The sequence below is a fragment of the Pangasianodon hypophthalmus genome, chromosome 5 (assembly GCF_027358585.1).
Source record: "Pangasianodon hypophthalmus isolate fPanHyp1 chromosome 5, fPanHyp1.pri, whole genome shotgun sequence".
Classification (NCBI taxonomy): Eukaryota; Metazoa; Chordata; class Actinopteri; order Siluriformes; family Pangasiidae; genus Pangasianodon; species Pangasianodon hypophthalmus.
The window spans coordinates 22,535,417-22,552,430 of NC_069714.1; the positions used below are offsets into that span (position 1 = coordinate 22,535,417).

Here is a 17,014-nt window from a genome sequence, read left to right on the forward strand (position 1 = left end):
ATTATTACAATTATATAGGCAGGAGTTAAGCTCATCTTTTAGAAGGTCTCGATTCATTTACCAACCTTTAGTTTCAGAGACTGGCCATCTTATATAATCCCATGCTGGCAACTTTTGATAACACACACAACTGGTCATTAGAGAGGCGGTGACTCCCACAATGGGAGAGTTCCTCTCAGTCATGACATAATGTGCTCACTCATGAACAACAGGGATGAGAGAGGCCTGGCAATTGTGTTCACAATAACCTGAGCCAAGGAAGAGTAAAAAATAAAAACTAAAAAGAAATCCCAGCGGCCATAATGCATTTTCATATTTACCGGTTCTCTCTGAATTAGTTAAGAAATCTGAAAATGTATATAATAGTGGTGGATGAGGTGGATGGGCTACAACAGCAGAAGCCCACATCTGGTTCCACTCCTATCAGCCAAAAACAGGAATCTGAGTCTACAGTGGGCACAGATAGAAGATAAATGTCACCTAGGTTTTCTAATCTTCAACTTCGTAGTTTTTAAGCAATCTGAGATGCTTTTCTGCTCACCACGCTTGTATAGAATGTTTATGAATTACCATAACCTTCCTGTCACCTCGAACCAGTCTGGCCATTCTCCTCTGACCTCTTCTCATCAACAAGGCCCACATAACTGCTGGGTTGTTTTTTTTGTTTTGTTTAGTTTTTTTGTATTATTCTGTGTAAACTTTAAAAACTGTTGTGGGTGAAAATCCCAGAAGATCATCAGTTTCTCAAATACTCAAACCAGACCGTCTGGGACAGTCTGAGATCACAATTTTTCCACATTTTTCCTGATGTCTGATGTGAACATTAACCTGAAGCTCTGGACGTGTATCTGCATGATTTTATGCACTACGTTGCTGCCACATGATTGGCTGATTGTTATCTGCACAAATGTAAAGGCATAGAGGTGTTCCTAATAAAGTGGATAGTGGGTGTATATAACAAATTTCCTTCAAACTAGTGCCTCTGTAATGACTCCCATTTGTAGAACATAATGCTATCGTCCCATAAATAATGAAGCAATAACCCATGCGATGCATACATGGTTATGATTTATTAGAGTCATATTACTATTATTCAGAATCTCTGTATCAAATTTACACTTTAACTTCAACACAATACTGAGAATCACTTACCATGAAGGCAAATCTTGCAAATGTAGCCTTTCTATTCAAATCGATGTACCTTATACTTTACATATAAACTTGTTACTTTGTGCATGTCAGCAGCTTGTTTTACGATTCAATTTAAATAGAATAAACAACCATATCAACTAACTGAAGTGATTAATCAAGGCATTAAATCTCATTTCTTGTAGCTGCAGTGCGGCACTTAAAAATATCAAATCGCCAAGTGAATTTTCTGAAGATGAGAGCTTGCAGAACATTTTGGATCAGTTTCTTGCTCTGAAATCTAATAGCCTCCGAGATAAATGTGATGCCGAACACTACCCACAAACTTTTCATGAATTATTCAAAACCATCTGCTACCCAACTGGAGCTGAAAAAGGGATTTGGGGATACTCAGAGTCTTTGTGCTCCTGTTCATCCTGAGGCCTCAATTCCCTTTCACCCAGGCTCGGCCTTACTGTTAATGTTTTACAGAACTAAACGCTCTGTAATACTGCAGGTTCCAGGTAGTCATGAAGAACTGCAATCCACAAAGACAATTCTTCATGTAGCATGTAGCCAGAATTCACAGGGACACACGCACACACAACAAATGAAAACCCTCTGAGAGGTTTAATCAAACAAAGTGTGTGTATATGAAAACAGACATATAAAACACTGACACTGGACTCACTCAGTTGGCACTCATTTGAGTCTGACATAAGCTTAAGTATTTGTCCAGATCATGTAAAACCAGGCCTTGGTTCATGGCAGATTAAACAGCCCAGAGAGATGCGTGGCCAGATCTCCTCTAATAAAATCTGGGTGTTAAATAAACGACGCTGTGGAGCTCGGAGGGCCTGTGGAGCTCTAACTAGCTCTGGCCTGGCTTCAGTCGCTGCACAGCCTGTCTCTGTGTTTATGTTCGAAGCAGGGGAGTTGCCTTCATGACGATTTATTGACGCAAGATCCCCTCGGCTGTGCCTGCCAGCAATTAATCACGGCGGGAGAGGGGCTTGTTCAGGCAAAGGCCTGAGAAAAAGAGCATAAGCTCGACAAAGCTTAAGCCAGGCATGAAACCTTGCAAAATCAGTGCAACACATGTTCTCTCGAGCCAGGATCACTACCCAACAAAAGGCTTGTCCACAATCTCACCAATAGTGCAATTCTGCAAACAGAAACATGGATTTAATGGCAAAGCAAAGTAACTCACACACGATTTAAGGCCCCTTATAGAGGAAATGTCTAAATAAATGTGAGTATTGTTTGCATTTTAAAACATGTCTGTTCAGCTGTTGAGACAGCTGCCCACATGTGATGCAATCTGAAAACACCGTCCAACTTTAACTGCTATGTAAACTCATGCTGGACACCAGTGAGTAATAGATCCTGCTGTGCTTCCTGCTCTACTTCCCATTGCTTAACGCTTCACTCTGAAGGATTATCTATTGGAATCTGATTTAATGCTAATAACGTGAACGCTGATAGCTAATGGATGAGAGCAACTATTTCTTACCCACTGATAATGCAGTGGGTAGCAGCTGCCTCACAGCTCCAGGGTCCTCGGGTCGAACCTAAGCTCGGGTTACTGATCTGCGGTGTCCTCCCACCTCCCAAAAACATACTGGAGTCCCATCCAGGGTGTATTCCCGCCTAGCGCGGGACACTTTTTTTTTTGACTCAGTGCATCCTCTTTCCTCACAGCCACTTTTAATGCTTATAATGGCAATGAGTTGAATACTGACAATGTAAGAGAGGTTATGGAAAAGTCATTCTCAAAGTATCTTTCTAAGAAAAGAAGAACATTTAGGGGATATGATCTTTTTGTTTGCTTTTGTTTTTTTTTTAAATTTTTTATATATATACAAAAAATTCCTAACAAATTTATTCTTTGATTTTCACCATCAGCTTGTGCTGTGTACCCTCTAACCGTCGGCTTGTGTTGTGCATCCTCGGCTTGTGTATCCTGTCATAAGCTGTGCACCACAGGTCCACTTCCCAGTGATTTTCTTGTCCTGTTCTGATACTAAGCATTGGTTTTTGGACTGACACTAGCCTGAATCCCTGAACTGGCATCATTTCAAGTCCACTGTCGTATTTGATGTCGTGAACACGTTATGTTGACTAACAACTCAGGTTTTGCATGTGAACACAATACACAAATTGTTTTAAAGCCTGCCGCCATCACGCCTCTGTTGCTTCCCATAACTTAGCAACAGAGCAACAGAAACTTGCAGAGAGCAAATCGGTGACTAAGAGGATGTCAGTACTAGCTTTAATATCCGAACTGTACGGAAAGTGTGAGAGAAAATGAGACATCCTTGTACACACAGTACTCTTGCTGTTTTTGGGGTGGAGTATGACACTGTATCTTGCTCTCTAGACTGCCAGGGAGCAGACAAAACACATAATGATATAATGAGAGATGAGAATAATGACTGAAAATGAAAGTGATTAAAAGATTGTTCCAGTACAATGTGGCTTTTGGGCTCAGAAGATGGCAAACTGCCCAGAATCGTCTACTGCATGGTTATACAAGTGGAGCCACCCAATAAATTTCAGGGCTAAACAATTGCGAGCAAAACCTATACCATGGAAACCAAAGCACACACATCTCAAGCCAAAAGCGAATGATTCAAATTCCCAAGGACGTACAGGGCATGTATCCAATCAACACAGAAGACTCTCCAAAACAGCCGAAAGATCAGATAGCAGAGTACTATTATTACATTATGATTGAAAGAAAAAAAAACCCACATATTCAAGGACCACGTAATGTATTTTTAGGGGACAATGAACAGGATCAATGTTTCAGCTATTTAAACCCATCCACCCTATAAACAGTACTTATTTTCCAATGAGTATCATAATCATATTAGGCTTCCTCCTGTTTTACAGTCCCAATCAAAACAATGATAGAACATTTATGCATGAAAACTGCCCTAATTAGAACATGAGCCCATTAGTAATAAATGGAAACCCAGTTAACTTTTGAACTGAAAACTTTCCAACCAGAAAAGGACAGAAAATGAAAAAAATAGATGATGCCCTAGAAAGTAAGCTGATAATATACACCAGGACTTTTTAACCCCAATACTGCTGTGCTGAGAAAATTCTAAGGGCTGAAATGAAAAGAAATGAAAAGAAACTTAAAGGTAAGTATTAGAAAAAATATATACCTCTGACCATAGTTCTCACATCTCTGTTCGTTTTACTGAGGGATAACTCAAATATATCCCTGCCATCATCTCCAGTGGGTTTATTCAATTAAAGGTTATTTGATTAACACTTTTAACAACAGATATATGCTGTGTTCGACTAAAGCTCGTAACTCAGAATTTCTATCCTCTGACTAGGAAAACTTGGAATTCTTTCCTACTCAGAAAGTCAAGAAGATGTCCTCGACCCCAAGTTCAACATATAAACTTAATGTCATGTCAACATGGCCGCTCACACTGTCAAAAGTAAATATCACTTCACTACTTTAAATAAGTTTATAGCAATGTTTACTTTGGACGAAGCAACATAGACACATTAGTCGGTTAAATCAATAACACTGACCATACAGTTCGCTGTTTCGCGAAAGTAAATACAACATAAATTCAAGTTCACGTCAACGTTAGCTGGCTAGCTAAACAAGTTCAGACTTCCCACATCTGAGTTAAGTCAAATGCAACAATTGCCACAAAGCAGCTTTACAGAAATCTGGAAGTAGATTAATCTCCCTAATGAGCATAACCAGAAGTGACAGTTACAATGGAAAACTCTCTGAGATGACCATAAGGGGAACAACACTCAGAATGGGAATATAAATCTTTACAGTACAGACCTGCAGAAGAATAAAGACTAACAGCACCAAATGATCTTTGTTTTTTCATCAACCCAGTGTCTCAGTAATAAGACACTGCCTGCGGAGGCGTCTCAACTAACCGACCCTGTGCAGTCCTGCTGCTCCGAAATCTCTGTTAACATTCCTAATGCAGAGTAGCTGGGTCACTGGCTCTGTCATACATCATTAGTGCCAGGCTTTCTGGGGCAGTAAAGCCTGTAGATTAGTGGCACTGACGTCAACCAGACTGCTCCAACTAGGCAGCCCCCACAAACTGGGACGCAAAAAGCCCGGACAGATAATGGGCTCCATGAACCAGCAAAGCAGCCACTGTTGAGGGGTTACATCTGCTCTCCATTGGGCTTTTACCATGAGGAACTTTAGGTGGTACCTAAAATTAAGGCAGAACCTCACAAGAACTGCCAGGAGCCACCACTGTGTAAATGCAGGGTCTTTAGAGAGCATAACCCCAGTGGGAAGAAAGAGGCTAAACATCTGCCATGAACGGAACAAGGCCATAAGTAAGACAATAAGCATTGGAAAAAAGACGAGTGCACCCCAGAGCATAGCCTGGGACTACGTGTGAATGTTTGCAGATTGGGTGGAGAGACTGTAGAGATTGCCGGGCTGAATGTGTGAAGAAATGGCGCCAAACCGCCGAAACACAACACCCATAGGAGAAGCAGGAAGATCTCCAAGCACTGTGTAATTTCAGTGGTCTTTTAAGATTATTAATTTCCACAGTGCATGACATGATCCCAATAAAAATCTTGGCCAAACCGCATAACAGACTGCGTGATAATTTGCTCTCCATGCCGGATTATACAATGAAGATCCTCTAGCGATATACCTGTGATTCAAGAACAATACTACATTCTGCTTATGTCATTAAACAATGTGATCCGTTGTATAAACAGAAACAAGCTCGGTATAATAGTAGCGAAGTTCTGCCTGGAGAAACCATGTTTTAAAAGGTGAAGAGGTGTTTGGAGCCACTTGTGCCTGGGTAAACATGGACGACAACATGGAATGCCCATTCTTCAAAGGAAACAAGGATATTTTTCATTTCAAGTTTCAAGTTTGTTCATCCATTAGCTTTGCAACTCACTGTATGATGGATGGACGTAGACTGGTTATATTAACCAAATGAGAGCAAGTCAGATTTTAAATGATCACTTGCACAGACAAACATTTCATTTTGAGTTTTGAGTAATCCTATGCTGTCCTGCAATTAGTGGTTTTTAGACAAATGTCTTGACATCATTCACACTCTGAGATTTTAATAAAAAAAAAAAACATTTACATTGCCAGAACTCTCTGATCGGCTGTCTTTGATTGCAATGGCACTAAATCATGTCACATTAGGCGCTCTGTTACTGCTGATATCAACTCACGGCAAAAGTACTGTTTTACGATATGCGATTTTTCAAATTGGCCTGAAAATTCCATCATAGTGGGGTTTGCTGAAAACAGTATTAATGTTGTGTTCGACTCGAGGTCACAACTTGTAATTCCCAACTTCCAACCAAGAAAAGTAAAAGAAAACACCCCCTCAACTCAAAATTCCTACTCGTCAACTTGGGGAAGTCTTCTCAACTATGAGTTCTTTTCCAGCTTACGGAGTGACGTCAAATCAACATTTGCTGAGGCTGCACACAGCATCAGAAGTAAACAAAGTAGCACTTCTTACCTTTAAATATGTCACAAGCTTTTGCATTAGATCAATCAACATATAGACATATTTGCTTTGTTACATCTAACACTGACTACACAGATCACTGTTCGAGGAGGAAAATATTGTAAATGAGAACTGGTTCTCAATTGACTTACCTGGTTAAATAAAGGTTATTATTATTATTATATACATCACTCCTCAGAGATAGCTAGCTAGCTTGTCGCTAACAAAAGACAAGCATGGAGGCATCCATGTTTTTTTCCACTTCGTGTGCTGTATACAAGGTCAAAAACGTCATTCCAACCTGTGAATTACCACTTACGAGCTAAGCCGAATACAGCATAAGATTAGAGATGCGAGTCCAGATTTGCATAGTCAGTAGTACAATAGTTAAACAATTTACAACCAAGCTTTAGAAAACACCCCGAAGAGATAATCATCTACTCATGAACAAACCTGCCGTAGCATTACGAAACATTATTATAACAGTGTCATTAAACTCTGAGGCTATAAACGGATGATAATATCCCAACTTCTTGGAACCCATGAGAAACCTGCTTTGTAAACCTCTCTGAAATGAAAGGTATCAGAGCTTTGAGAGATAAAATATTTTCTCATGCATCTTTCTAATTTTAATGAATGCATTTTTCTTTGTTTACATCTGTTTGACACTATATATACACACATATATGCTTCGAGTGTTTGAAAAGCAAATACAGAGAAACCAAAGACATTCCAAAAGAAAAACATCACTCAAGGATAAAATAACAGCAAAGGCATGTAATATCAGCCACAGGTGCATAAACAAAAAAGCCCTTTAAGAAGGCTGCTCTAGTTTCAGCCTTTCCCCAACTGTCCATGAAGAGCGTGTGGAGTGTACAGGCATTGATCACTCCTCGGTTCATTCTAGTAAGGCTCCTTTGCAGAACTACAACGCTGCTGAGGTTTCCTGCCCTGTTTACTTTTTCCTACAGGGGGTTAACAAATAAGTGTGTCCCCAGTGTCATGGTGCAGCTCTAGCAGACCAAGCTGAATATGTTCAGGGCAGTGGAGTAACTCCTAAACTGAAAGTTTCACCCCAACAACACTGAAGATACACCACGCTAGGAATGCACAGACACTGATACTAGTGTCAGGTATCAGTTCGATGAACAGACGCCACAAAAAAAGTACAGCAATCTGGATGTAGTTTGTGTTCTGGGAAAATATCAAGAGGAGGAACTACACCATCTTCCTACAATACAAGTAACCGGATAAAACATCTTAAACTCAGCACAAGGAGTTCATTACTAGCAGCAGACAGCAGCAAACATTGGCTTAGAAAGAAAAAAATGTCTACAAACAGCACTAGGTGAGTAAAAATAACAACTATTACCCAGTATGCTGTTCTTGACTATCAGCCATCATCAGTTACTGACACTGTGGAATAATGATGCAATGAAAACAATGAAACATACTTTACTTACAGCTGTAAAAACTGCTTTGTTTAACAAAGTGAAACAAAACCCTCTCTCCACGTCAACCCTACTCAATCCAATGTAGCTGATGTCATTTGTGTAATAGCTAATGTTAAAAATAATGAGTGGAGAGTATCCCATGAACACACGTGTGCACTTTTTCACGGTCACTACGTAAACCAGAGAACAGAGCATGAACAGAGCTAAACAGAGCTAAACAGAGCTGGACTGATTAATACTAAGTAGGTTACTTGTTTCAGTGTCGCAATATCACACCAAAAAAAGTAACGTCCTAAGAATTCCTGAATTCGCATCCCATCTCACAGAATCAGGGAGTTTTTAAAGAGAGCTCATGAAACACAGACCAAGCCAAAAAGATGACAGGGTTTATTTGAAATCCATGGTAACCATCTTATTAATACCTTTTAGTCTCATCTGGGGGTCAAGGTGGCACTGAATGAGAAGGGCAGAGAGGGTTACCTGAAATCGGTGATGTCCTTTTCGAACTGACACACTGTGAGCACAAAATTACAAGCATCACAGATCAACATTAAATTGTGCAAAGAAACAGAACTAAACTGGATTTATACAAAGTGCTACTGAAGCACTGAGGCAGTATCTTGCTTGCTTGGACCCTTGTTTCCATGAGTAATTTCACCTGGACATTGTAGAACTGCTGCTGCAATCATAAACACTGTCCTGTTCTCAACCCAGACTCCAGTTTTGAGTCTGGTTCCTCTCAAAGTTTATTCCACAAGTCATCTCAGAGAGTTGTTTCTTGCCACCATCTTTAGTGATCTAGAGCTATATATCCAGATTTCTACAAAGCTGCTTTGTGATAATGTCTATTGTTTAAAAAAGAAGCTATACAAATAAAACTGAGTTGAACTGGCTCTGTGTCACACTGATGGCAGTTAAAACTGAAAGATTTGCTTAAATGGAAAAGACAACACAATTATTAGACCTCTATGTGGCCTCCATGACATGTTAATGAGTCCACACCCATAGGAAATGTCACCCCTGCCCATTTTCCATGCACTTTTTTCCAGATATTATAAAATAGAAAACAATTTGATGACATATTCATAAGACATTTGAGATCAGCCCGATGCTAGTGAACCTTAGTTCTTGCAGATATCTTCTTGTGCTCCACCCATTAATCATTAGACCTGCGGTGGATTAACACATCTGAACACCAAGGCCTGCACAACTCTCACACACTGAAGGAAAAGGAAATGATCTGCTAATGAGCTTCACATTTCTGGTCTAGACTGGGATCTGTGTAAATGCTGGAGTATGGGGTGTGTATACTGTATATACAAAACTAAAATGCTAATACAGGGAATGCTTCATTTTTGTGTTTTTTTTTTTCATAATTCATGCTTAAACAGTGTCTGCAAAAGTGTCCAAGGCAAGCTGCTTCATTTGCTCTGACATTCCATCTTACATTTCCACTAAGCATTAACTGAGTGCAAGTCAAACCTGAAAAGTGAGATGGAAACAAAATGAAAAATGATCTGACAAAAATATCATTTTTCTTTTCAATAACATGTCATTTTTGACATTTCTCATATATTACATGCATCACAATATACAGATTTATTAACAAACTATCTGCCAAACAGTAGTGTTACATTTAAAAAAAAAACTATTCAATAATACTTTCATTTCATGTCTACAAAAATAAATCACTTTGAAAAGAAGGGAAAATAAAAACAAATATGTAAAGTCTCATAAAATTGTAGATTTTTTTAGGATTTAGTACAAACTTTTAACATCAAATCAACTTCAAATTATCAATTTAAAAAAGATATAAATAATGATATTTTGCAATATGTCAGAAAGGTATATTGTGGCGTAATTTATTACAACATTGATATTATCTGAAAATTGAAATTGCCCAGCCCTTTACTCAACAGAGCAGCAGGACTCTTGCAGATGACTGTTTTTAAGACAAAGCAAACTTTCAGTCATTACTGTAAAAGCCAACAAAACAGTGAAGTTCAGCTCAGAGAGGCTGTAAAGCAGCATTTAAAGGCCGCACCTGCAGAGATGTGCACATAGCTCAACAAGACAGAGGCATGACTCAAAATGAGCACAGCCTAACAATGTCCACAATGGATTCATCCTTTCAGTGAGTAATGAGAACAAACACCATTCACGGTCTTTTTCCCAAAAACAACTATGGAAAAAAAAAAGGAGAAGCTGAATGTATTCTCTAGCTGAACTGATATATAAAGAGAAGAAAAGGCAAGAACGAGAGATCGTTGCTTACAGCAATCTCCTAAAATAACCTTCTTCTTTCTCAGAGATGACAGTTGGCTGAAGGCATCCTTGGCAGAGTTGCACAGACAGATCAGGCACAGATATTTGAATGAGAATCAAAAGGCTTTTCTGGCACTGCAACTCTCAGCCCTTAAGGTCCGTCATGCGGCATTCCTGTAGCTGAGAAAGGCGAGCGTCCTCGGCCAAGGCAAACTGGTTTGTTAGGACAGAAATCTGGATCACAAAAAGTCATAATTGAAACCGGAGCCTGTCTGATACTGCTGCTTTGAGTGTAGTACCCTCAGTGCTCAGGAGATGATATTACAATAACATAACAAATCAAGCCCTCCTTTAGGAGAAGTGAGGGAATATTCCACGCACACATCTTGTATTTCATTCTTGTGAAGCCCAAACTAGTGAGAGCGGGGCTGTATTTGCAAATTGAGCCTTATTTCTACATTTTTTAATCCTTAACTGTTTACATTTGTGTTTGGAAGTGAGCTGCATGTGTCATTAGTGTCACATGAACGCACATCTGCCCTGCAACCATTTTCAAAATCAACATTATGTGTATGGTTCCGAGTGCCATGAAAACCAAAAAAAAAAAAAAAAAAAGAAAAAACAATCATTGCGAGACATTCTATCATTGCAGTAGCAATAAAATAAACGAGCCATTAGCGCAAGACTTCACTGCAGAGATGATTTATTCTAGATATTAGCTGCCAGCTCATCACTATCAGGGCGAGAAAGGCGAAAAAACAGCCAGATGTGTGACTTGTTGTTTTTGCAACTATTATTAGCATTTCTGTGCTGATGGGTGTGGGTGTGGGTGTGGGAGAGAAGCATGTAACTGAATACAAATATATTATTCAGATTGAATAGATAACGTGCTCTGAAAGGATACAAACACAGATACTAATAGGAGCGATACAATTTGTAGTTTGTTTATCTGTTTTTTTGGGGTTTTTTTTAAATCTTGTTGAGATTGAGGTCCTGCAGGACGCAACAAAAAAATGGCACAAGCAGGAGGTTTTTACTTTCAAGTAGGTCGCTTTCATTTGACTTCCAAGCGGTCACATTTGAAGCTTGTGAGACAAAGACCACATTGCGTAAAGCGTTTATGTATGACATGCTGACAATGCTGCTACCTCGGGGTTTCTCCCTAGTGTTTCCAGGAGCATAGTGATAGAGTTTCAAGCCTAATTTCAAAAAAAAAAAAAAAAAGAATGGGGAAAAAAAAAACAATCAAATAAGAATTCTTTCGGTTTAGGCCATACCCACTGATACAGACGTTAATATTTGTAGCATTACACAGATACAAATAGAAACACTGCGTTGTAACACAAGTGTGCACACTGGGGTGGCACAACAGAAAAATGCTTGCCCTATCACTGTGAAATTGTAAATTTGAATCCTGACAAAGAGACAGCTATGCGTGGGGCATCCATGAGAACAAAACTGGCTGTGCTATCTGGGCAGGAGGGGTTTACCCTTTCTCACCTGTCAATCACAGCAACACTAGCCAATCATGTGCATCTGTGAGCTCATGTATGTGGAAGAGGGTAGATAGCACTTTCCTCCATGTTACAACGTCCTGTATGTCACAGTAACAGTGTGTAAAAAAATGTGATTATCTTGGAGGAAGCACATGTTAGCCTTCATCCTCCCTGGCTGGTAGCTGATAGGGTGCGAACTGGCCAGACCAAATGAAAAGATTTCACTTCAATGTGATCTCTGAAAAATCAGATGTACGAAAAACAGACCTGAGACACTTCGTCAGTGTAATGTCAAGGGAGCTTGAAACATGATCCAACATTTCATATTCACCTCATATTTCACACACACATTTCTGCCTAAACAGGACAAAACCAATCAGAATCAGGTCCAGAGAAGCAGGCAGCTCTTACCTGGGTGACTGTGGGAACTCATTTCTGCTGCTGTTCTGTGTGTGTGTGTGTGAAACAGGAAAGGAAGACAAAGGGGTCAGAAAGGAAGTGTGTCCTGGCAGATGAGGGTGTGGAGAGGACCTCACTGCTCCCCAGATGCCTTTGAGGGGAACACCATCCACTGGTTGCTGATCCCACTGGACAAGAGAGACTGGTATGGAGAGACAGAGCTCTCAGGTGCACATAACGCCCCCTGATGGGCTAAATCCGGTCCCACCAATAGTCTTGCTTCTCTTCACTCCCTGGAACATAGAATGAGCACAAAAACATGCAGGAAAAGTCAAGAACTGTAATGTTTCATACCGTCCTACATAATGTGTGCATTGTTGTAAATGCCGCCACCTCCTCCCGCCAACACAAGCGCAAACCCATGACCCGCACCAGCAACAGAAGGAGGGTATGACACATTTCGACAGCAAACACTGAGCAGGAGTCAGCCACCCTCATAAATATGACACTGTTGACGTGCTTCCTATCACAGACTCCCACCTTTAGTAAAGGAGCAAGTACAGCTCACTACGACAGACACATGTCAATCATAACTGAGGAGTCATGCATGCATACATGTGATTCCTACTGACTGCAATCATTCTGGAGAGACATCAGATTAGATTTCACATCTTGGAATTTCTAGCTTTTGTTTCGGATGCGCAAACAACACTATGAATGGATGGATGTGCAAATATGCATGAAAGTATGAAAGCATGTATGCATTAAAGACCGTTAATACGCACGTATGCATTATTTAAAAGACAGACAGCTGTCATTTCTAAAGATAGACAAACCTACAGTTTGAAGACAGACAGGCAGATAGATTTGACATTTAAAGACCCAAACAGACAGAAAGAAAGACAGATCTGCAGTTAGAAGACCTAAACAGCAAGCAGCCAGATCTTAAGAGATGGTACATAAAGGGACAGAGACACAGACAGATCGGTCTTCTGAAGACCAAGACAAACAGACGGATCATCTGTCTTGGTCTTCAAATGAACAAATGACCCGAACAGACAAATATGTTGCTTGAAGTGAGAGACAGACAGGCAGATAGACAGACCTTTCACTTGACAATTAGGACAGACAGACAGAGATGTTGTTTAAAGACCAAAACAGACAGACAGATTCAGTGGTCTCTCTCTGGTTTGGTCAGATCAGTAAGCAGACAGATCTGTCATTTGAAGATCGATACAGAAACAGAGCTGTCATCTGAAAACTGACACAGACAGACAGACAGACAGAAAAAGCTGTCATTTGAAGAGTGAGACAGGCAGATGGACAGATCACTTATTTTCCTACTGAGACACAGAGGATCTCTCATTTGCTTTCTGACACAGATCTCTCACCTTCACACAGACAGACAGACAGACAGATCTCTCACTTGCACACAGACAGACAGATCTCTCATTTGCACAGTGAGACAGACAGACAGACAGACAGATCTCTCACTTGCACACAGACAGACAGACAGATCTCTCATTTGCACAATGAGACAGACAGATGGATCTCTCACTTGCTCAATGAGACAGACAGATCTCTCATTTGCACAAAGACAGACAGACAGATCTCTCACTTGCACAATGAGACAGACAGACAGATCTCTCACTTGCTCAATGAGACAGACAGATAGATCTCTCATTTGCACACAGACAGACAGACAGATCTCTCACTTGCACACAGACAGACAGACAGATCTCTCATTTGCACAGTGAGACAGACAGACAGATCTCTCATTTGCACACAGACAGACAGACAGATCTCTCATTTGCACAGTGAGACAGACAGACAGATCTCTCATTTGCACAGTGAGACAGACAGACAGATCTCTCATTTGCACACAGACAAACAGATCTCTCATTTGCAAAAATCTCATCTGAACATTCACACAGACAGTTCTCAGACAGTTCTCAGACAGACAAACAGACAGCTCCCTCATTTGCTCTCTGAGACAGACAGAGACACAGACAGATCTCTCATGTACACACTCAGACAGACGGGCCACAGGAAGACAGGAGCAATGGATTAAATGAGTGGATTGAGGTATGTTTGTACTGGATCAGAATGAAATCTAGCGGCGTGGTCATCCCTGACCCGGCACGCTGGAGCCAGTCTCGCAGCATAACCACGTGTAATGAAAACGGGCATCTCCAGTACAGTGCACGCAGACAGACAGGCAGGCAGACAAGGCTTAGCTGTGTTACATAACTCAAATATGTGCTGCTAAGAGAAGGGAGGAGTGTGCTCTGAGCCACAGGGATATTCCCCACACTTACGCACTCAGCTTTCCTTCTGATAAAGCAACGGGAAAGGGGAGTTCCTCTAGCAGAGCTCCAACATGAATGAAGGCTTAACAGCAACACGGGACTAAACAGCCAAACTCAACAAACAGGAATTCAGGCAGTGAAGGAGAGTCAAGAACTGTCTGTAACACACTTTGGCAATTGCATGTAGCTGTATCTAAGCACACATAAGCACATCACTGATCTACTGGCTTCTGAAATTGAGACATTATCTTAAAAGTAATCATCTGCTTCTAAAAGCAGTTACATTATCCCAACGCATCTACAGTTAGTAATACAGTGAGTATTATAAGGTTGTATCTGCCCCAACCCCCAACCCAGTTTTGCATCTAATATTAATAATATAGGTGCTTTAACCAAAGCAGGGCAACAGAAAGGTTCATTCTAGTTTAATGAGATGAGAGAAGAGCTGACTCTGGAGCTAGAAGTAGCAGTAGACTGTTACACTTGGACAGGTGAAAATTCTCTTTAAATCAGATTGATCAGAACGATATGAATGTTTTAATTTGTTTCTACATCTTAATGGTTTCCACACATGAAAATAATAATAATAATAATAACAATAACAATGAAATATGATTTGTAATAAGGCCAGAAGTCTTAATTATATCATATGAATTTAGCATAATAATAAAGCAATAAGAGACGGGGAGAGTGAGACGATGTGAGTCTGCACAGGTAAGTGTGTTTTTAGGCACAACACACTGTGGATCACTGTAACTCACACAATCTATATAAAGTATTTACATATAAAGGGCAACTATTAGGGTATTTTATGGACAGAAAAATAACTTAAGTGTAAAAGTTTTATTTGTTTAAACCTGGAGCATTACTACAGATTTCCATTCTTCACTGTGATGCCAGTGTACTGAGTATTTTACAGTGAACACAGCTCAGCCAACCAGAATTTTTGAACTAAAATTATCCATTTTATAATAGAAAACAGTCGTTCAGACCCCTAAAAATATATTTTAAAACTCTATTCAAGTACCAAATGACAAAGTTCAGTGTGTGTTCTAACACTGCGTCATTTTGAGAATTTACATTCAAAGCACCTCTGCAATGCCAGATAAGATGCCCAATATCTCATACAAGCCCTTATAACACGTATAATATACAAATCCTGTCTTACTAATGAAATGCTTAAAAAAATAAGAGCTCCCAGCTGCAGAAACTCTGACTTTGGACGGGATTTATATGGAAAAATGCTGCCAAGAAACAAGCGTTCCAGTCTATATCACTTTGAACTCAACAGGGGGAAATCATATCAGAAAACCTACATTCTGTAGCTTACTATTTCTTTTTCTTCTCCACCAACACATCATAAACCTAAACATAAGAGGTAGGATTTAATTATATTACAGTACGCAGTAGGTCCTTGAAAGTATGAATTTGCCAGTGGAATAATTACATGCTCCAGGTCCTCACACTGCCTCAGCGCATGGGGTGTATGCTTTACCATACTTCAACAAACACTTATTAAGGACTCATTCAACAGTAAAGCCTGTGTGTGCGTGTGTCCATGCGTGTGTGTGTGTGTGTGTGTGTGTGTGTGTGCGTGTGCTGAGAGGAAGCAATCATCCACTCTAATGAAAGCAAACAGCCCTCCCTACTAACACATCTATATAGAACACACACAGACAGAGGATGCATGTAGCCTGCTGACTTGAAAGCTATAGGTTTCATTTTCCGCCCAATTAAAACAAAAACAGATGATTAATTTCAGTCATTTTCAGGTTACGGCAAGAAAAACAGGCCAGAGAAGTTAAATCAGTATACCACTAGTATAAACAACCAAAAGAGGCGGTCAAGTCCAGAGACCAATCGACTCTTTGAAGCTGGTCTGATTTTCCAGTATTCTGTAAACTGGATTGGATGATATTAATCTAATATTATGATAATACAATACATTACTATTATATTAAATAACATATTATATCACCAAACCTGAAGGTATTGTTACAATATACTTAGTTACTCAATTACTTATTGTTTTGTTATGTTTTTTGTTAATGTGCCAAGAAAGCGGTAAACTTCTTACATTCAAAAACATTTTATTCAGTTTTTATTAACCAAAGTATTTAACGAAGATAAGGAGAACTTTCTCCAAAACAATTAATGCTCAGTTACAGTTGATGACAACCGCCTTTTAAATCACCAATGATTTATAATTAAATGTTCCTTCCTTTGTACTTCATATTACAGTCATCTCCAGAATTATTGGCACCCCTGTTAACAATGGGTAAAAATAGTTATGGAAAAAATGTCTGTGTGGTTAATTCGCTTAATCGCAACTGAAAACATGAGAATAATCTAATATTTAATTCAAGTAAGTTTATCCTAAGAAAATAAAAATGAATTTTTAAACAAAACCACATGTCTCACAATTATTGGCACCCCTGCGTTCTGGACCTTGTGCAACC

The 17,014-nt window shown here is 39.7% G+C and overlaps 1 protein-coding gene across 3 annotated transcripts in view; it reads right to left on the reverse strand.

The window, feature by feature from the left end:
- Positions 1–17,014, reverse strand: part of hdac4 (histone deacetylase 4) — a 170,276-nt gene that overhangs the window by 141,871 nt on the left and 11,391 nt on the right. For 2 of the 3 annotated variants that reach the window (XM_034304207.2, XM_034304205.2), the window contains exon 2: positions 12,259–12,539. The exons of the other annotated variant lie outside the window; for it this stretch is intronic. In XM_034304207.2, coding sequence (XP_034160098.2) covers positions 12,259–12,280 — 22 coding nt within the window. In that variant the 5' untranslated portion in view covers positions 12,281–12,539. The remainder of the gene's footprint in view (positions 1–12,258; positions 12,540–17,014) is intronic. 3 annotated transcript variants of the gene reach the window in all.